This window comes from Sciurus vulgaris (genome assembly GCF_902686455.1).
Source record: "Sciurus vulgaris genome assembly, chromosome: 13".
In the NCBI taxonomy this organism is placed as follows: domain Eukaryota; kingdom Metazoa; phylum Chordata; class Mammalia; order Rodentia; family Sciuridae; genus Sciurus; species Sciurus vulgaris.
In genome coordinates this window covers 99,745,564-99,768,711 of record NC_136474.1, presented here as the reverse complement: position 1 = coordinate 99,768,711, position 23,148 = coordinate 99,745,564, and the positions used below count along the sequence as shown (strand labels likewise).

General features: G+C 40.0%; 1 protein-coding gene across 8 annotated transcripts in view; it reads right to left on the bottom strand.

The window, feature by feature from the left end:
- Positions 1-23,148, bottom strand: part of ATP9B (ATPase phospholipid transporting 9B (putative)) — a 251,906-nt gene that overhangs the window by 131,531 nt on the left and 97,227 nt on the right. For 7 of the 8 annotated variants that reach the window (XM_079109170.1, XM_079109167.1, XM_079109168.1 and 4 more), the window contains one exon: positions 13,333-13,413. The exons of the other annotated variant lie outside the window; for it this stretch is intronic. In XM_079109170.1, the coding sequence (XP_078965296.1) occupies positions 13,333-13,413 (81 nt within the window). The remainder of the gene's footprint in view (positions 1-13,332; positions 13,414-23,148) is intronic. 8 annotated transcript variants of the gene reach the window in all.

Genomic DNA, 23,148 nt, shown 5'->3' with positions numbered 1-23,148 from the left:
CACTTTTGGTTTTCTTCTCCTTCATGTTATATAGTCTGAAAAGATGAAATCTGCTTTGTGGAGAGAATACAAACTGTTTCCATTTCAAGCTCTTTTCTCAATGGGGTACCTTATTTAACAAGCAACAGGAATGTGCTTTTAAAAGCATATTTTGATTGGAAAAGACAGAAGCAATGTCAAGTGTATTATGATTGGCAAAAGAAATTCCAGCAGAAAATGCACTGTAAGAAAAAGGAGGGGAGCAAGCTGGGGAAGGGCCACGAGGACGGACTCCCGAGCGCCAGACTTCCCTGAGAGCGCCTGTGTTAGGACGATTCAAGAAGCGAGCCTCAGGAGCAAGGATGGGAACCACTGTCACCACAGCAAACACCCCCAGTCTGCCTCTGCACTGCTGAGAGGCAGGCAGGCAGAGGGGGCATCATGCACACGCCCGTTAGATTCTGTGCAGGTCACAGATGCAGACTGTGTCCCTGCTACAGAAGCCTTGGGGCACTCTGTTCCAATTCTTAATTAATAAATTTAAGCAGGGTCCCCACTCCCCACAAAAGGTGTATTTTTTTTCCTCAATAACAAAAAAAAAAAAAAAAAAAGGAAAATAAGCAAATACCACAAAATGTTCACTTTATTGAATTTTGCTAATTAAGCCGAATTCCATTTCTAGTTACAAAACTAATTATTTAAGCTTTTCTTTTTTCCTATTTGAAAAAAGTTCAAAAAATATTTTTCATCTTAATGCAAAACTCTAGATTGATATATTTTAAAAGAAAAAAATTACAAATGTCAAACAAGGGCAGTGAAAGGCCATTTATTTTGATTATGTCCAACAAGAATTATAATAATGCATACAAGGCAAACGTGTCTACCCCGCTCAAAGCTCTGAAGTGAGTTCCTCTGTTTTAGAATGAGCACAGTCTCCCACAGAACTCTACCACCACGCTGACAGTATGCACCACAGGCAGCCCTTCCGCTCTGTTCTGACTTGGGGCCGTTCCCACCTGTCTTCTAATGTGGACGGTCCTTGCACGTCCCTCTTCTGAGGTGGGAAGATTCCTGTCTCGGTTTTGGTGTGGGTGACTCTCACCTCTGCAGAAAACCTCAGACACATAAATTACTAGCGGGACAATGCAGCAACTGCTTGGCATGCCCCTCTGAAAAGAAACCCGGGGATGCTAAGTATCAGTTCACTGAGCCCCATAAACTCCCCAAGAGGGTATCTTCACTTCAATCTAAAATGCACAAGTGACTAAGATGTTGAAGGTTTTAATATCTCCAGGTGATGCTGATCCTTCCTAAATGACGAGGCAAGGTATAACATAGAACTTTAAGATGAACTAGGGTAACTCTGGCTCGGGAAGACGGCACAGAGCCACCCACAGGAAGCTCTCTCCTGCACACATGCTGCAGGCAGATACAAGGTCACTCTAAGCGGGGTGAGGGTACCAGCCTGAACAAGGGCACAGTCGCAGACCTCTTCAAGAGCTAGGACTGCTCCCACTTCTTCACACCCATCCAGGCATTTTTGCCTTGAGTGTGCCTCCTGGCAGACCACCTAAAGACTGGCTCTCAGGAGGGAAAGGGGAAAAACACAAACATTTTTGGAGTGCCCACACATTTGCTGTTTAGTCTTCCTAAGATCTGGGAAAGTAAGACTGAGAAGGCTGCACTTGGCAAGGGTCAGACAAGAGTCTACTAAGTGGGAAAGTCAAAATTCAAACTCAGAGAGAAGGCTGCTCATATCCAAGTATCTTAGTCCACTCTCTGCTGGCGTAACAAATACCACAAACAAGGTCATTCATATTAGAAAAGTATTTCACTCATGGCTACAGAGGGTAGGAAATACATACATTTGGTGAGGGGCCCCCTTGCTGCTTCCTAACATGGCAGAAGTCATCACATGCCAAGAGCTTGTGTGATGGGGAGGGTGAAGGTGCCAAGCTCTCACTTTACCAGGAACCCACCCCATCTCACGACCTCACCACCCTTAAAAGTTCCACCTCATAACACTGTTGCAGTGAGGACTGAGATACCCAGGAATTTTGGGGAACAATCCAGAGCACCAAGGAAAGATTTGTAGCTTACCCTGATTAATGAAGTAAGTACAGCAAGCAGTGGCAGTGCATGAGTACATCCATGCAGAAATGCATGCGTATTTCCATTTCTACTGAGCAAAAGAGACTTCAGGAAGAAGTATGGGATGCATATGATTTGTAGCATCAATATACAGTGAAAAGGGCAATATTGCCAAGTGGTTAATTCTCTTTCTTCTAAGTGCACTCAGGTTGAAAGGTTTGCTAAGACAGAGACAACCTTGCTCCTGCTTATGAAATGCATTTCATAATACATAAAGCTTGTCATTTGTATAAAGGGATTCTCCATGTGTGCATTCAGCCAAGGAGGGTAGAAAATTTTCAGGAAAGAAAAATTCCAGAAAATCCCAAAAAGCAAAATTTAAATTCGTCATACAAACCCTGAATCCCTGAGAATGAGATGACATGCAGGCATATCCTGCTTTAGCCTCCTGCCACCGCACAAACCTCTGACCTCTCCCAGTACCCAGTGGAGCACAGCTCACTGCACCTTGCTCATGTGATGTTAACTAGGCCTACAATGGTGCATCTGACTTGAACATGTGCAGACTTTAGTCTCTTGTATTATTCCTGAAGCAATACAATATAACTGCTACTTGCACAGCATTTACATTGCATTAGGTAGTGTAAATAAGAGGATTTAAAGCATACAGAAGGATGTGGGTAGGTTCCATGCAAATGCTACATCATTTTAAACAAGGGATATGAGCATCCATGAATTCTGGCATCCTGGCTGCATTGCTGGGACCAATCCCCCAGGATGCCAAGGGATAATTACATAGTAAAGGAGGACTCATCCCTCCCAATTATTGTCTCCACCAAGACTCAGAAAAGAAAGAAGACAACTGTTTCCCAGGCTTTCTCTTGGTATTACAAGTGCCAAGGAAATGGAATCACTGCCGTCACCCCCAGGAAAGACAGACGATAGTTAGCTGGCCAACATGCCTTTCCCTTTCTTCCAACAATCTTGAAGGCATCACCCTGATGTAGGCATGGGAATGTGTGCATGACAGAGAAGCAACAAATTCAAATGAGCATTTGGTGGTCACTTGAGGACTCTGAAACACCATACCAAAGCCTGCACAAAGTGACACCTCTCAAGAGACAGCCCTCACCTTTGAAAAGCTAACAACTACTTGGAAACAGACTGACATCTGAAATTCCGACATCTGGCAAACATCCTTAGATGCTGTGATAGTGATACACGTAGCTTTTGCTATGAGAATCTGAGAAGGAAGGCAGAATATTCTTACTTCAGGTTTTAAGAAGTCACCAAAAAGCAAGATGGAAGTAGGACACCAGAGAAGAGCGGGACTCGGACAACCATTCCAACAAAAGAAGAAAACAGGAAACGTTGCCTCTACCTTTTGTCTTTAAATCCTTGAAAACAGAATTCAGAGACAAAAATCATTAAGAATCTTTATGGGTTAATAAAGACTGTGTCGCTCAGGAAGGTTTAAAAATAGGAGTGAGAAAGAGCAAAGGACAGAAGGCCAAAAGAGCCAAAGGACTCAGTGAATGGGAAGCAGAGTGCTAAGTCACGGAGGGCATCTGATGCCCAGGAGATCCCGGCACTGCCCATGGAAACAGGCCGTGCCTTTGGAGTGCACACAGCGGTTCCAGAACCACTGCACGCCAGGTCAAACAGTGCTGTCTGGGAGAGAAGCTGTGCACAACACAACTGGCTGCTCTCTCTTCCATTAAGGAAAGGGCAGGGCATCTTTTCAAATGGTCAGGAACACTTGCACTTCTTTTACTGTAAACTGTCCATATCCTAAGCACACTTTTCTATCAGGTCTCTACATCACATCACTTTTTTCTTTTCTTTTTTTTTAGTTAGACTTAGTTTAACAATTTTTTGAACTTATGGTACATTCGCATACTATAAAATTTATCCTCTTACCATTTATCTCTACAGTCAGTGGAATTCAACACATTCATACTGTTATACAGACTTTGACACCATCTGTCCCCAGAACCGTCATCCTACAAAACTGAAACTCTCCCAGCTAAACACTGAACCCCTATCCTCTCACAGCCCTGGTTCTGACACAAGTCCACCTACTCGAGGAACCTCATGTGGCAGTCATGAAGTATCTATACCTGTGTGGCTTCTCAGTTCACTTAGCATAGTGTTCTCGACAACCATGCAAACTCTAGCCTGTGTTGGGGTTTCATTTCTTTCTGGGATCAACATTTAAGGAAACCTTAACAAGATAGATTAGCCCTTTGGCTACAACATGAGTGGCACATATTTTCTCATAGTTCTTCATGTGATTTTCAACATTGTTTATGTTTATTTTCAACAGTCAAAGTGCTCTTATTTTCATTTACTCAAATGTGTCAATTTCTCTAAATTTGTTCTGGACTCTGGGTCACAATAAAAAAGTATTGATATAGTTCAAAGGTATCCATGCTTTCATCCCATACTAGCAAAATATCTAATTTCTCTTTTAATTGCTTTTTTTAAACTCATAGGATATTTTGAAAAGTATGATTTAGTACCTTAAATTTGGTGATTTTCTAGAAATCTTTCCTTTTTATTTTTAGTTTAATTCTCTTGCAGTTAGAGAACTTTTTTTTAATGAGTTGAATTTTAAGATATTTTGACGTATCTTGATAAATTTTCTCCGTACACATACGCAGGTTTCACACTCCACTGCCGACACAGCACATCTCCTGCAACCATCAGTAGGATCAATTTCATGGGTGACATTTGTCAAGTCCTTTACGCCCTTACCCTTCTTCTACTCATTCAATTGTTCAGAAGTGGGTCCTGAGATTTCCACCTGTTACTATGAGTCTATTTCCTCTTGCAGTTCTGGCAGTCAAGAGCTTTACATGCGTGGAAGCTGTTACCAGGTGTATATATACTTAAAACCATGCTGTCCGCTCAAACAAACCTAGCCATTCTCACAGTGCTCTGAACCATCATGATGTGCTATTACTACAAGCAACACCAGCTCCAACTAGAGTTAGCCAGGGGGATAATTTTCTCTTCTTACTTTTAACCTGTGATTTTAATGTGCATTCTTGCAAGTACCACATATCTGAATCATGTTTTTTATAAAATGAGACAATTCTTACCTTTTAATTGGGCATTCAGACCACTTATATTTGAACATAAGTTATTAAGAGGTTTTTAAGTTTAATTTCCAAATACTTGGGGGTGTTCAAGTTATTATATTTTTATTTCTAATTGAATGTTGCTCTAATCAATGAATATATATGATTACATTTTTCAAAAAAATACACTGTGATCTGTTTTACACCTAACTATATGTACTCAGGTGTAGGAACCCAGCTTGACATGACTACAGCCACCCTGTGTCGTATGCACCATGAGTGTCCCTGAGTCTCCCTAATCTGCTTGCCCAGTTTCCAAACATACCATAAACAGACAAAACCACAAGAGTGGACTCTGGTACCCTCTGCACCAGGAATATACCTGAAACCCTGGATGTGAGCTCGACATAAAACAGGCACCTTTCCTGTTAATGTTCTGCAAAAGCAGTACATCTAACAGAACCTGAATAAATTTGAGACAATAACCCATCATTTATAGGGCAGATAAGAGATAATGCTGACTTTTAGTACTAATACTGATGTGAATTAGATGAAACGGGTAACTGCAAAACTGTAGATATTGAAGTTATAATCTATTACTATTACTTCCACTTTAAGACTGGCCTGCTGGAGTTTAAAACCAAAAACCAAAAACTTGGAGACCAAACTCAAAGAAGTAAAAGGGTGAAGGAAAAAGCAGCCACTATTTTGGTCCTTGTCCTCTAAGGTCAGCCAGGACCCAGAGAACAACAGGACTCCTCTCTGGGTCCTTTAACTCTGGTGAGTTACCTGGTCTGCTGATGAGGAGGATCAAGAGGACCTTAGAGAACAGGAAACCAATCAGTGCACATTCTGCAAAGAGGAGGGTCTTCAAAGAGGAGGGAAAGGTCCCTGATGCTTCCAAAAGAAGCCACGTATGGTCAGCAAGAACTTGACTCAGCCTGGCAGATGGCACCACCAGGAGAGGAAAGCTAAAGGAGTTAAAAGGCTTCTCACGTGTTCCCAAGACTGAGCTCTGAGGGAATCTCAGCTGACTCTTAAGAGTAGATAGAAACAAGGTCGGAATTGACCAACTTGGTCTTAAACATCTGACAGGAGAGTACAGACAAAGCACTGTCCTACATGGACATTTAAAAGGAAAGATAATTAAAAAAAAAAAAAAAAAAAAAATATATATATATATATATATATATATATATATACAACTTAAGATGTATATGGTATCAGCCTTCCTCCCTCTTGTGTGGGAGTGCCTAATAATAACGTTCACAAAGAACTCTAGAATCACAGGTTTGTCCTGACTCAATTTGGGCATGATCTCATAAACCTACAAATCTTTCCTAAGTTCCTACATAAACCATCTGTTTTTCGCTAACACAATTATGAGTTGCAGAGATCTTCACCTCTTTGGTTAGATACATTTCCAAGTATTTATTTATTTTGTGGTTATTTTGAATGGGATGGCTTTCCTGATTTCTTTCTCCCCAGAATCATTGCTGAAGTATAGAAAAGCTATTAATTTGTCCATGTTGATCTTATATTCTGCTACTCTGCTGAATTCATTGGGTCTTCTGGTGGAGTTTTTTTGGTTTTCTTAGAAATGGGATGTCACCATCAAATAGAGATAGCTTGACTTCTTTTCGTATTTGTATCTCATTTCTTTTCTGATTGCACTGGCAAGAGTTTCAAGAGCTGTACTGAATAAAAGTGGTGAGAGTAGACAGACTTTTGTTTTGTTCCTGATTTTAGAGCAAGCAAACACTTCAGCTTTTCTCCATTCAGTATAACTTCAGGTTTGTCACATACAGCCTTTATAATGTTGAGGTAGCTTTTTTCCTATCCCTAATCTCTCTAGCATTTTTAACATGAATGGTTACTGAATTTGATCAAAGGCCTTTTCTGAATTTATTGAGATGATCATATGATTCTTGTCCTTAATTCTATGTATATGGTGAATTATATTTATTGATTCATGTATGCTGACCCAACCTTGCTTCCCAGAGGTGAAACACACTCAATCATGATGTGTTATCTTCCTAATGTGTTTTTAAACATAGTTTGTTAATATTTTATAAGGTATTTTTGCTTCTATGTTTATCAGGGATAATGATCTATAGTTTTCTTTCAATGTGCCTTTCTCCGGCTTTGGCATCAAGATTATACTGGCTTCACATAATGTATTTGGGAAAGTTCCGTTCTTTTTAATTTCATGGAATAATTTGAGAAGACTGGTTTAGTTCTTCTTTAAAGATGTAGTAGAATTAAGCTGAGGATCCACATGGTTCTGAGCTTTCCTTTGTTGGAAGGCTTTTAATTGCTGTTTCAATTTCATTACTTGACGGGTTCAATCTGAGCAGGTCATAGGTGTCTAGAAATATGTGAATGTCTTCTAGATTTTTCAGTTTATTGTAGTATTTTCAAAATAGTTTCTAATGATTCTCTAGATACCAAAAGTGTGTGGTGATATCTCCTTATTCATTTCTAATTTTGTTCATTTGAGTGTCTCTCTTTTGGTTAGACTGTATAAGAGTTTATCAATCAATATTTTCAAAGAACTCTGTTGCATTGATCCTGTGTATTTTTATAATTAGTAAGGTAATATTAGTGCTGATCTTACTAAGAATTTTCTGCTTTCCAATGGTCTTGGCATTAGTTTGCTCTTCCTTTTCTAAGGTCTTGAGGTGGAGTATCAGCTTATTTATTTGGGTTCTACTGATAAAACGTAGGCATTCAGTGTTATGTTTTCTGCTTAGAACTGCTTTCAAACTGTTTCAGAGATTTGATATGTTGTATCTTTGTTCTCATTTGCCTCTAAGAATTTCTTGAATTCTTCTCTCACTTCTATGATCCATTCTCATTTGAAAGAGTATACTTCAATCTCTATGTATTTCTGTGATTTCTATTATTTTTCATGCTGTTGATTTCTGTGTCATTATGATGATAAGTACACAGGATTACATAATTTTTAGAAATTTAGTAACAAATACTTGCATTGTGACCCAGAATATGATCCACTTTGGAAAAGTTTCCATAAACAGCTAAGAAAGAAAGAAAACTCAGCTGTTTTGGGGTGAAATATTCTGTGCATGCCTTCTTATGTACATTTGATACATATACAGTATTATTTAGGTCAGAAATATCTTTATTGATTTTACGTTTGGATCATCTGTCTTTTTGTGATAGGGTTGTGTCCAAATCACCCCATATTATTCTATTAGGGTGTATCTGGGATTTAATGTCAAGGAGTACTTTTTTAAATGCAATTAGGTACACTGACATTTGGGTCATATATGTTTACTATCATTATATCTTCTTGTTGAATTGTTTTCTTAACTAGTATGTAGTAATCTTGTCTCTTATAATTATTTTTTGCTTGAAATCTGCAGTCAGATATGAAAAAAATAGCTATCTCTGCTTGTTTTGGGACTCCATTGGCATGGAATATGTTTTTCCATCACTTTACTTTCATCCTACCAGTCTTTGCCTATGAGGTGAGTCTTTTGCAAACAGGGTATAGTTGGATTTCTTTTTAAATCCATTATGAAAATCTATGCCTTTTCATTGGCAAGTGGAAACCATTTGCTGCCATTTAGGTTTGTTTGCCATATTTAATTCTGTCTTGATTTTCATTTACTTGGTTGCTCTTCTAGTGATCTTCCACTATTTGGGAGATTTGGGATTTGTTTTCGGGTTCCTCCATGTAAATATATGTGAGTATTCTTTGTAGTGCCTACTGGTCATGAATTCTTTTAGTTTATCCTTGCCATGGAAGGTTTTTATTTCTGCATTGATTTTGAAAGACAGCTTTACTGGACATAAAAATCTTGACTGGCAGCATTTAGGTTTAGAGCTTGGAATATCTCATTCCAGGGACTCCTTGATTTTAGGATCTGAGTTGAGAAGTCAGAAGTGAGCTTTATTGGTCTGCCTCTAAATATGACCTAATGTGTTTCTCTTGCAGTTTTTAATACTTTTTCCCTTATTTTCAATGTTAGGCATTTTGATTATAGTGTATTTTGGAGAGGTTCTGTTTTGATTTTGTCTATTTGTGGTCTTATATGCTTCCTGTATGTTGATGCTTATCTTATTTCTAATATGGAGGAAATTTTGGATTTTTATCTTATTGAAGATGTTCTTAAGCCTGTGTCTCCATATTCTCTTCAGTCCCAATGACTCTTGGGCTTGTTCTCATAATGCTGTCTCGGAGTTCTTGCATATTCTGATTGTGGTCTTTTATTTTTTTTCCCTTTAATTGCATATTACGTATTCAAGTTCATACACCATGTCTTTAAGGCCTGAAGTTCTGTTTTCTACACAATCTAATGTAGAGATGATGCTTTCAAGTGAATTTGATTGTGTCTTCAATTTCTGAGTTCTGATTGGTTTCTTTTCATTATCCCCATTTCTTTACTGAAATGGTCTTTCATCTACTATACTTGTTCCCTTAATTGGTTCCTTATATTTTCTTTTAGTTCACTGAACATTTTAATAATCAGCTTTTCATCATCTTTTCTGGAATTTCATTCCCTTATCTGTGGGATCCTTAGTTGGAGGATTATGAATTTTGGGAGAAGATTTGTTTGCCTGTTTCCTAAGGTTTACAAAGGTCTTGGATTTTTATATCAATTAAAAGGGACTCACCTTCCTCATTTATATGCATGTTCTTTTGTATATAGTTGTGTTTTTTGTTCTGTGACTTCTCTCCATTGTTAAAGTATGAGTATATGTCCTCGTCTGGTGTTCCTCTTTGGGGCCTAGTAGTTGGTTTATGGTTGTCGATCCAATTCTACGTATTTAAGTACTGTTGTGGTTCAGATGAGACAAGATCATGTGTGGGCTGAGAGTCACTGCTATTTGACTGAGCTGTGAGTACTACTCAGCATCAGGACTCTAGTATGTGAATCTGAAGTGTCCCAAACACTTTCTAGAGCCCCTTCGAGTAAAGGAGAGACAGGAGTAGCACTAATGTTAGCAACAGATACACAGTCTTAAAATAAATGGTCAGTGTCTACTTTGACACCTACAACACTAACTGCCATTTACATAGGAATGGTGGAGTAAGCATTTAACATCATCGCCAACAAAAATTTAAAAAAAAAAGTGAACTTGATCACACATTCAACAGCAGGTGCCTACTACATTTCCACTGTATTAATAATCTCAACAATGTGACTGGGGAAGGAACTGCATAAACTATATAATCCTAACAGATAGTGGGAATAGATTTCTTAAGTGAAGAGAACATAGTATAGGAAAGCAAGAAAAAATCTGAAATACTTAAAAAGTGACAGGGGAGAGGCCAGAGATACGTACTAGCTGATGGCTATAAAGGAGTAGCAGCCAGGCATAATGACACATGCCTGTAATCCCAGCAACTCAAGAGGATGAGGCAGGAGGATCACAAGTTCAAAGTCAGTTTCTGCAACACAGCAAGGACCTAAGCAACTTAAGGAGACCTGTTTCAGAAAATAAAAAATAAAACAAAAAAGGGTTGGGGATGTGGCTCAGTGGTTAAGCACCCCTGGATTTAATCTCTGGTACACCACCCCTCCAAAAAAAAGGAGGAGTAAAAATATAACTAAAAGTAATAAAATGGTGGAGGAAGATACTGAAGAGAGACAAAAATCAAGGTATGTACAAAGAATTGTAAGATCAAAATAACTCAAACCCACATATAATTTTACCCCACTTATGTCAAACCAAGGCTCAATAATAAACATGATGAAGAATAACATTAAAATTGGATTCAATACCCAGCATCACCCACCAATAAAGGCCTTAAAATTAAAGTAAAATTATGCAAATATATATTTTTTCTGAAACTATTCAGAAAACACAAACCCACACACAATATCACAAGTAATGAATATATATATATAAATATATATATTTGATGAAATTTGAAAAAAGTTTAAAAACTTAAAAAGAGAATAAAAATAATTAAATGTGGGGGTTATAAGAGAAAACTCTCAAATAAAGGGCTTGCTTTCAGTGAATTGATCCAAATTGTTGGCACTGGTGGATTTTCATTCTTTGTGTTTATTTTTGGGCTCTGTTACCCTTGGGTCAAGGGCTGGGTATTGTTAAGCTCAAGGTTTTTGCATACCTCACCTAACTGCCAGCCATTTTGGACATGAGTCAAAGCTGGTTGTAGCAGCTCTCAGCTTTCTGTCTCCCAATATAGGGTGGGATAGACTGGGCAATAATGACAAACTGTGCAATCCTGTAGCAGGAGTGGTGCAGAGTTCTAAATTGGAAGCTCTAGTAGTTGGGATTTAGTCTTCGCAGACCTCTGGACCTCTGAGGGAGGGCATCTGAGATTTGACTAACACCCTGTTGCTGGAGAGCTGCCAATCTCTGCTGGATGTCTACATGTCAGGTGACTCCCATAAAGTCCATGGTTAGGGTGTAGGGTCTAAACCTCCACCACAGGTCTCACATTCGCTGCAATGGATGTAAACCACCCAGTATCAGTCCGGGAGGGCAGAAGCCCCAGATTGCATCTTCTCAGTAGGCCCTATGGGCTGTCGACAAAGGGCACGCTCTCCCTCTCCTCAGGATTAGAAGCTAGATGCCCGAGGCACAATTCTCTTTGCACCTGTTTCAGTTACACTGGTCCAGACACACTTGGGGACCCACAACAGGCAACTCCTGTGTCAGCTGGCCACTTCCTTTGAGTTCTCAACTGAGACACAGCACTTGTAAATGGTTGCCAAAAAACTATCCACCCAAAGGCTGAGCAATTTTGGCTGCTTTTTAGTCAACTATTTCACCCACGAATCTGGGTCCATTAAGATCACCCTCCTTCTCCATTCTAGTTTCCCCCAAGCCCATCGTCCCCACCCCGTGCTTTCCTCTCTCTTTGTCTACACTCCCCCTCCCCTGAGCAGTCAAGCTGGCACATCTAACACATTATTCCTCATATTGTGTTTGGAGTTTATGACTGCTGGGTCTCTATGGTTTCTTGAACTGTCCAGTACTGAATCTCTGTGAGTTCCGACAGCTACCTGCTTCACTGATGTCAGTCTTCCTGTTTTTCACACCTGGAGCTAAGGACCTGCTGCGAAGTGCGCCCTTCCTCTAATCCACCATCTTCTCTTTCTCCACAGTTGTGCAGCTTGAAAGACAGTCTTCAGGGAGGAGAATCCCCAGCTCTGTTTTACCCAAGGCTCTTCAAAATGCAGCTCCACTCCTGCCTTGCTCTGCAGGCTGAGTCTGGAGCCAACCTAACTGCCTCCCAGGAGACATGCACTGGCTTTGTTGCCTGGAGAACCCGAGGACTTTTTTCCATCAAATATGAGATACACGGTAGTTACATATCCTGTGTTCTCACAGGCACACGGGATACGTAAATACACAATATTATGTATCCTGGCATTCTTACAGGTACACAGGGCTCTCAAATGCAGATTCAGGTATCCCTAATTTGGGAACATTTAGGCAAGCTGTAAAATTTCAAAACTGTTTCAAGACTCTAATGCTGAATATTTCTTGCTGGCCTCTGAGCTCTGCACTTACTGATCTGCTGACATCTTTCATTATCTCACATCCTTTCCATTCTGAACTTCCTTTTGATGTCCTCTTCCTTCTGTCCCTGGGCACATGCAGTCCTCACTTCTCAAACATTTGTGTTCTTCTGTCACTTTCCAAGTTCAGTCAGCTCTTGTTCACATTTTCCATTCCTGAGTTTCTGCTGTCTGTGGGTTTTCCGGTAGTACTGGAGATGGAACCCAGGATCTTGCACAAGGGAGGCAACCACTCCACCACTGAGCTGCATCCCCAGGGTTTTTACACTGTGTTTTGAACAGGCTGAGTTGCCCACACTGGCCTCGTACATATATACTTATTTGAATAACAAATCGAGAAATTATGTGACTATCATAATTATCTCAAAAAGTTAAATTAGACCATTTCACTGACTCATATTTTTAGGGGAGAAGAATGCTATCTATCCAAATATGCTAAAAATATTAGTAAACTGTACTGAACATAGCCCACAGACACACAGATTACATGGGAACATCTACGAACCTGACAACTCTCCAAACTTTCCCTCTCTAATTCAGAGGTTCCATATGAATTTACTCTTGTTCAAATTACTCTCTCAAAAGGAAGGTCCTCTACCTTTAACTTATACAGACAATAAGCATATTTGTACTGAACAAAAGATTCAACTTACCCTGGTAAATGTTCCTTCAAAACTATGAATATCCAGTTGTGGCTTCTGAGCATAAACATAAGCACTGATAGAAAAAAGGTCCTGAAATACAGAACATGTGAATTAATTTCAATGTTATAACTAAATAAAATGACCTGGGAAATTTTCATTTGCTAATTAAAATCTTCCTTATGGTATGTGTCAGAGGTGATAATTAGATCCTGTTTGCCAGCACTGTGAATTAGAGTGGAAGGTAACAAAGAAGCAGTGCTTAAGCTCAACAGAGATGGTCATTCTCATGGCCAGTATGTCAGAGCCACCTGGGAGAAGCTGGCACTTTGCCTGAGGCTGTCCACAGGATTTCGTAATCAGGGTAGAGCCTGAAGCCACAACACATCAAACAGCCCCACAGTCCTGCACCACCCTTGGCTTATAGTCCCTGAGGGCCAGGTCTGACAACACAGTGGTCCTGTCAGCCAGTGAACATGAGCTGAGACACAAAGATGAAGGACAGACTCACAGTCCTCAGAGATGGGGAAGTAGACTTCAGACCCCTCCGTAATACCAAAACCTTGAAAGCAGTGCCAACACCAGGGCTCATTCTCAAAGACACCACACCATCTGAACTTGAGTTGCCGGTGGTCAGTCTACACCCCAGCTGTGCAGGCAAACTACAAACAATCTGTGCTCCCACTCACAGCTGCGCATCACAAGGAGGGACCCTCAAGGCCCTGGGAGGGTCCTATTCTTTCTTGTGTCTCCATGCTGTTCAGTGTGCTCTCTGCTGTTCCAACAGCTGCAGCTCACAGCAGATGACTGAGCCTGAGTCTACTCCCCTCACCTGTCACTGCATACACACCTGAGAAAGGCAGGCAGTGCTGAGTGCTGGTGCCCAGGGGGTGAATGATCTTTTCCAGCCCTCTCCCTGTCAGATGATCAGGACAAGAGATGGCATTTCACAGTCATTCTGAAAGTGGTTGAATATTAAGAATTTCCTCTTGACAAATTATTAATAAGCATGATGTGTCTTCCTGGTTAGGCTGTATAAAAAATGTTTTCCTTTTTTTAAAAAAGACTTTGTCCCCCTTGAGTACAATCCCAGGTGAAAGGTCTGGGGAAGCACAGGAGACATTAAAGTCAAGATGGCCAAATGAAATACCACGAATTTGGAACAGTAAAACCCCAACACCTGGGAATGTAGAGGGAAGGGAGGAGGGACTTGAAGGACCTTTGATCTCAGAACTGTCTGGAAGTTCCTCGGCAAGCATCTGTAAGTGGGTAAGCTCCAATGAGCTGTAGAGACCACAGTCATATGTGATAGTAGAGGATTCAAAAGACGAGTTCTCTGGTAAGTAGACCAGCTTTGTTTAACTGGCATCCTGAAGGTAAAGTGTGTGCGGTCACACTGCCAGTGGGATGGGTGTTGGGCAGGAGACTTCACACAGTCTCCTGAGGGGCCTGGTCCTCGGAAGGACCTACACACAAGGTTGCATTCAGGGAACAAGGGTTTAAGAGAAAGGCTCTGCACCCCTCAACTGAAGGCAAGCACTGTTTTGTCCCGAATACCTGCTTTCCTTCTGGTATTCCAGAATCATGGTCGATACCTCTGTGGCTGGTCCTTGCTAAGGAGCTGAGGAATGCCCCTGGTTGGAAGTGCTCAAAGCCCTTTCCCTGTAATGCATCGCAGTCATAAGGAGGATGGCTGCCTGGTTTCTGAGAGTCCTAACAAATCATCAAAGCTAGGGGTGGTTTCAATGATCTCTGATACAAAGAACTTGCCATTTTTATAAATCTGATTTCCTTTCTGAATGTAGGTGAAAAACCAGAGTTAGGAGAGTAGGATGACCAAACATCTGAAAAGTTAAGGAGAAACTAAAGTCTGGGAGAAGGGGGTACCACACAGAGGGGCCTGAAAAGTTGTTTATAATCTCAGTCTGACCCCTAAATCAAGCACAGTGCAAATTCCAAGCAGCCCAGAGAAGGAAAAGAAGTGAAGAAGGACCTCACCCAAGCTAACCATAGTGAAAACCAAACCAAAATCCAACACTCTTCAGAAAAATCTAATGGAATCCTGTGTCTCTATAAGGTATCATTACTAAAGCTGGAGATACAATTCAAATTTCCAGACATATAAAGAAACAAAAACACAAAACCCATCCCAAGAAAGAATACAATAGGTGAACACCCACCCTGAACACACTGAGCATGAAAATCAAGAGATGAGAAATCTAAGGTAGTTTTCTAACAATTCAGATACTTAAAACAAGCTTCTGAAGACAAAGCCATTAGAAATCACAGCAGAGAAAGAGCAGATAAGAAAAAACAACCAGACGGAAATTCCAGAATTGCAAAGATAGAATATCTGCAATATTGTCACTAGATGAGCTTATTAACAGCAGATTGCAGATAATGGAATAGTCAGTGACAAAAAAAAATATGATTTTTTGTTTGTTTGTTTAAAAACGAATACAGCCACAAAGCCATGGAGGGAGGATCACGAAGTCTAATGTGCTTATAGCAGGATTTCAGAAAGTAGAAAGAGAAGGGGAAAGGAAAACTATCTGAAGAAATAGTTAACAAAATTATGCCAAATCCATTGACAGCCCAAAATGTACATTAAAGAAGCTTAAAAAAAAATCACTACAAAGATATATAAAATTTAAAACTATCAATTACTACAAAAACAAAGACATATGGGAATAAAATCCTAAAAACGTCTAGGAAAATATTGACACATTATAGGAAAGGAAGTGGCCATCAAAATACCGTTGACTTCTTGCTACAAATAATCAAGGCAGAGGACAAAAGAACCAACTGTTCAAAGAAGAGATGTGGGGAGAGTTCAAGCTAGAATACAAAGTCAGTAAAGAGACCCTTGAAGAACATGAAAAAAATAAAGGCGTTTTCAGAGGAATTAAAAGAGAACTAATCCCAGTGGCTCCCCACCAGCTATGAGAACACTGACAGTTCTTCAGCCTGCAGGGAGACAATATCAGGCTGAAAACTCAGCTCTCTAGGAAGAATGATAAGGAACAAAAACAACAACGATCTATACAAACATCAAAAGAAAAATCCATTTTTTTTCACCTAATTTCTTTAAAACAGGTAAACCTGAAGGATTAACTTCTGCTAATGTGGACAGAATACACGTGCAGCATGAAGGCCAGGTGGGGCAGAAAGATCTACTCAATGACAAAGGTCTTCACTGTCAGGAAAGCGATGCCATGCGGGCCTTTCACAATAGTACATGTCCAGGTCAAAGCATGTTGCAATCTCTAGCAACCACTAAAAACGTAAAGAGTCATACCTACAAAGCCAACAAGATAACTAAAATAGAATCTTAAACACTTGATTAGGGCTAGGGTTGTAGCTCAGAGGTAGAAAGCTTGCTCCTCACATGTGAGGCACTGGGTTTGATCCTCAGCACCACATGAAAAATAAATAAACAAAATACAGGTATTGTGTCCATCTACAACTAAAAGAAAATTTTAATTAAGCTAAAGAGGAAAATGCAGGTGAAGGAAGACACGAGAAACCAAAGCAGGTTCAGGTCTCAGGGCACAATGGAAAGGAAGAGAGAGAGAGACTGACCAAGAGAGGGAAAGATGGGAATTATTGATTAGTCAAGGTCTCTGAAAAGCGTGGTCAGACAGGAGCAACACAAAACCATGGAAAAATTATCTTTACACAGGAGCAGGAGTCATCCTTCATTGTCAGATTAGGCAAAGGAGGAAAACAGTTACCAACAGAGGCAACAGGCTTTACTGGCCAGGAACTGCAGGAACTTCTGTTGGATCAAACCCTTTTTCTGCACAGGCAAAACCGTGTGCTGATGAGAGTGGGATCAGAAATGATGAGTGGAAAAGTCTGACAGCATGTGCCACAGCTGACTGTGACACATGCAGGAGTGAAGGTTGGCTAGTGGGCTCCCTCATGCTGCCCACACAGGTACCTTTTCTGCCACATCTCTTCTGTAAGTGGATGGGCAGGTTGTATGTCATGCTCCAGCCCTGAGAATGACACACAGTGTCTGAAACTTTCATTCCTTCTTTCATTTCTAGATGACACATTGACTTTTGCTGTTCACATTTCATTAATTTCTCACTTTCAGTGAGTTGGAACATATAAATTTATGAACTGCTTAGACTTTTATTTGAAGAACAAGAGCATTGTGACTGATGCTAAGTAAAAAATGGCTAAAAAGGATATACTGTTCTCAAGGCAGTAAAATCCTCTAAGAGAACTGACTGAAGAGTTCTAGGCTACCTGATCCAATAAACATCATTAGAAATCAGAGACACTCAACAGAAGGCACAATGAAAAACTGGTGTGGCAGAAACTATCTTCCATCTTGCGTCTCCTCTCCTTTTAAAGCTAGACAGGTGGCTTCCTAATACATTCCTCAGCACTCTCCACGCCAGATGTGATCATGTGACTGATCTTACAAAGCAACAAAAAAGCAGCGATGCAGGCCATCTGCCTTCATTCCCCTCTGTCACTGGCCAGCATGCAATTGAGAGTAGCTGAGAACCCTTGTGGGAAGTCACCTGTCAAAAAAGACAAAGCTACCCCCACTAACCTTGGACCACTATTTCTGGGCTGTCAAATACAGGAGAAAAGGTTTTCTCTTGACTTGGGTTATATCAGTCAAGTTTCATTTTACAAATCAGAAGCTAGATCTTTTTAGCAAAGCAAATCTCATACAGAACACAACACTTCCAATACCTGAGGAAGGGAAGAAACTCATGCCTAAGCCTCCAAAATACTCTCAAAAACGTTGATCAAACAACCCTCCAGGGAGATATCACTGCATGAATCAAAGTGGAGACACAATAAAGCTGACCACTGTCCAAATGGCAGAGGAGAAGCAGTAGCTTAGGCCCCACAAAGACATCTGCCAGCAGAAAACACCATGAGAAGAAGACAGCTGCTCTTCTCCTGCTTTCCAAACTCCCATGAGCGAAAGATAACTCCCATCCCTTCCAGACCTCTGGGATACAGGAGACTAGTTCTCAAGTTCTAGAGAACAGAGGCCGGATGATGGGTGGAGTGAAGCCGGATGATGGGTGGACACACTAGGTCACCACAGTGGGGCGATTACTACATCTTAGACTACACAGGAACTGACAACAATTTATCCTCAAGTTAATTAAGCCAAGATGGTTTGCCAAAGAAGAAATACATGGCATAGTAACTTGGACTTGTGAAAATACTACCAGAATTTTTAATAAGAAACCAAAAGACTATGGATAAGGTAAGACTCAGAATCATTCTTCATTTAAATATCATACTGTCACACAGCGACACACAGTGATTTCCAAAACATGAAACTTTCATACCGCACACTACCTTCTGATATAGTAAAATAAAGAGCAAGCCAGCAACCATCCTCATTTCTACATGCAGTGGACACTTACAAGAGTGCATTTCATCTGGTATATTAGACATCAAATGACTGAATAATGGCACAATAATGAGAACGTCATTCGAAGCTTTTCACGATAATTTAAAAATCATTCAGAAGTTTTCAATAATGTAGGAAAGCCTCTGCTATTAGGTCAAGGGCAACATTTGTTCGCATTACTTAAAGGTCATTAAAATACATCCTTAATCATAACATGTGGTTCATTACAAATAAAATTGCCTTTCGTTCAATAAAACTAATTAAATGTAAATGGTATTGTTTACTGCTGTATGGATCTTTTGAAATAAATCAGCAAGTCATGATTTATTGAAAATTACTGTGGCCTCATGGTTGTTAATAAATTTGCTTGATCACAAAAGCCAGAAACATATTTTTCCAAACGTCTATGCGGCCTGGCAACAAGATCAACAAATGGCATCTGAGCTGCAGGGCCTGCACACAGCTCTCACCACGGCTCCCGAGGGCTCGGCTCTGGCCTCATAAGTTTGCTGGGATGGCAGTGGAAGCAGCAGAGCTCTCTGTGGGTAGCCTGCCTCTGTTCTCAGGAAAAGATTAGTATGTGCAGGTTAGTGCACTCTAGATGCCATGACACCGTGCTCTGCTGTGACACGACTGGCAGTGACGCACAGAATATCCCTAACCCCTGACAGCAGCGACATGCGAGTCAAAACAAGCAACAAACTAAATTGCCTTGCCAGTGTCCAGGATAAAATCAGAGCTGTCTTCTCTATGAAAAAAGTTCAATTTTCAAAATGCCCAATTTTATGAAGCTACAAACTTCACCTGATTAATGAATCAGAAATTCAGTTAAAATTTAAAATGTTTTCAATAACCATAGAGTTGTTTCACTCAAATGCTAAGCCATGCTCCCTACTGAAGTACAATAGCCATAACACTTTTAAAGTAGCTTTATATTAGATGTATAATTGTCTAAATAATCTCAAATATATATTTACATGAGTATGTGTGGCACAAATAAAAATGAAAAAGAGTATCCTCATATTTTAATATAATAAGATGTGACTTTCCACATCACAGAGATTACCTAAAGTATAGAAAATGGTACAATGAAGTTTTAACTACTTTATTAGTGTATAATTTAAGTATAATACGCCACACATGAAGTGTAAAATTATGTGTTTTGATATATGCCTATGACCATCAAAATATCAAATACTCAAGATATTGAACATTTCCGCCATCCCACAAAGTGTTCTCATCCACCTTTTAGCACCCCCACCCCACAGTGCCAAGTCCATGCAACTGCTGGTCTACTTTGAGAATTTTCCATGAGTGCAATCACATTCTTATTTGTTGGTCAATGTTTGCCTTTTCTTTCAGGCGCAGAGAAAATTGACTAAAACACAAAGAAAGTAAGTATCATAAGCTGCTGAAAAACCTGATTAGTTTCACATCTATAAACAAAATTCAATTCATAAATAGTTCCCCAAAAAGTAAACTCCTGGACCAGATGGTTTCAAAGGTGAATTTGTTCAACATATAAAAAAGAAATAACACCAATCTTACACCAAAAACTTGAAAATTTCAAGAGGCAAAAAGACTCTCCAAGTTGCTTTATGAAGCCATCATATTTCTAGATGTCAAACTAAAGACATTAAACAAAAACAATACTGAGCAATGTCCTTCACGAGCAGTGGAACAAAAAATCCTCAACAAAATGTCAAATGCTGCAATATGTAAAAAGGACTCTCAGCAAGACAAAACAGGGTTTGTCCCATTCTGCTGGTAATAAAAAATAAAATCAGTTCACAAAAATTATTTTTAATAAAGGAAAAAAACCATATGCTCATTCAATAGGTACAGAAAAGCCAATATCTATTCATGGCAAACCTCTCAGCAAACCAGTACTAGGAAGAACTTCCTGACCTGATCAAGTTTCTGCATACAACTGACAGCTACCCCATAATACACAAGATCGAATGAGCCCCCCAAGACAAGATGGGATGCAACAAGTGGTCTCTGCACTTTTCTCCAACACTGACTCAAGTCCAATCTGATACTGCAGGTGAAGAAACAGAGGGCTGCTGCCGACTAGAATGACAAAGTCAAAGATCTCCTCTGCCATGGGCTGGGCAGATAGCTCAGTTGGTAGAGTGCTCGCCTCGCAAGCACAAGGCCCTGGGTTCAATTCCCAGCACCGCCCAGGACATAACCACCTGGACAACACATTCTAGGAATTCCATACAAGGCCACTGGAAAGACATGGACAGACACTTCACCAAAGAGAATACAAAGACAGCAAACAGCATGTGAGGCAAAGCTCACAAAACAAGCCACCAGGGAAATGCCAACTAAAACTGCAGAGACTTCACCACACAAGGTCACAAAAACTAAGATCAAATGGTGACAACAGTGGATGTTGCTGACAACAGATACTGGGTCACTCTTCCACTGCCAAAGGAGACAGTGAATGATACTGCCATCATGGAAAACAGCTGGGCATGTTTTCTGACATGCAGGAGCTGCTGGTGTACCTTCCCCCACAACCCTTCGGGAGGAAAAATGCCTCAGTGCTGTACTTGTGACTTCATGGCATGTAGCTCTTCTGCTTCGAAGATATGAGAGTCAACTGGTCAATGGGGGCATGGATGGCAAGCATGATTCCTTTATTCCCCTCATCCACTGGCTGAAAGAATCTTCCATCCCTCACCACCAACCATAAAAGAGAAAAGCTATGACAACTCAGAACATGGAGCTAATACCTAATATCCTATAGAACTTAAGTAAGCCATCACACAACACTGAGAATTAACAGACCTTAAAAAGAAATAATCTAGCTGGTGCTACTGGCTTTGATGGAGAAATCCTGATCCAGAAAAGAAATTCAAGCAGTTTCCAAAATAAACTTTCAACCTGGGGAATGAAAGGGACTACACGATGTACAGAATAAGAGAAATATTTCTGTGTTTAAAATTGGGAAAATTAAAGGCAGGATACACACTTGTATATATCTGGAAGACTACTATATACACGAGCATACATGTACATTTCATGTTGGCAAGCACCACCATGAAATGGCAAAGGTAAGCGGTGAACAACCAAATGAGAATACAGGTTTCCAGGAAGCATGTGATGGAAAATTTCAGTCTATTAGTGCTCCAAGAAGCGCAGATTTAAAACAATGATTTGTCTACATTCTCTGTCAAAATGAATTTTTTTCTTTCATGCTTATGTTAAATATTTTAAAAGATAATGCCTAATAATCATCTGTCACTAATTACTCAGTGTTTTAGTACAACTCTTCTCCAACAGTTTAGAAAGACCAGAAGCCTGAAATTGAGGTATCCTTTTACCCTATAATTCTACTTTGAAGAAGGAAAAAGACTTGCTATTTAGATGCCCTCTTCTAGTGTATATACATTTTAAAATAAATAAAGTAGGAATTGGTTCCTGACTCCATGAAAGGGTGCTAGAGATGGCTGGTCAGCTAAGAAGGGTCACTCTCTACCTCAAGGTGAGAAAACTACAACCTGTGTTTCAAATCTAGCCTGGACTCATTCTGCATGGCACTAGAGGCAAACATGTATGGTATTCTTCAGGTGTCAGAAGAGAAAGGAAGAGAGGAGATGATAAGAGTGACTACAAGACATTCTCATATGATGAAGAATACACAGACAAAGAAGGAATATGAAGCTTGCTGGGGATGACTGGTTCTGGGAAAGCCAAAGAACACAGAGGAATATTTCTAACTTCAGTGAAATAAACACTGAAGATGGAAGAAGCACAACATTTCAGCCGGTGTGCCATTTCCTAGTTTCCAGAAAGTCCAGCACAGATTTGGTGACTCTTGCTATCCCCAGTGGGTGCAAACCACATGTAGCATAATCAGTAGTTATTTTGATCCTAATGCAATCTACGGTACCCAACCTTCTTTCCAAGGCTGACAACTGTGTGCTCAAAGGTTGTCCTAGACAATCTCAGTCTCCCTTTACTCTCCATGGAATATCAGCAAATCATGTAAGACAAAGCTGCTCCCACTCAGATCAATACTAGAAATACTCTAACAGAAAAAAAAAAAAAAAAAAAAAAAAATCAAGTGGCCACAACTAGGGTTTTTACAAAGAATGGAGAAAAAAAAAAAAAAAATACACGTCCACCAGTTTAGAAGATTCTTTTTTTAAAAAATACTTTTTTAGTTATAGATGAACACACACTTTATTTATTTACTTTTATGCGGTGCTGAGGATTGAAGCAAGTGCTTCACACATGCTAGACAAACCCTCTAAAACTAAGCCACAACCCCAGCCCCAGTTTAGAAGATCCTTGACATTTTGACGTTTTAGAGATCACTGGAAATAAACATGCATCAGAATCTTGCTCTCTGACCCAAAGTACAACTTCCATAGGACACAACAAACATCTGGCAGACTCAAGTTGGAGTCTTCCTCCTT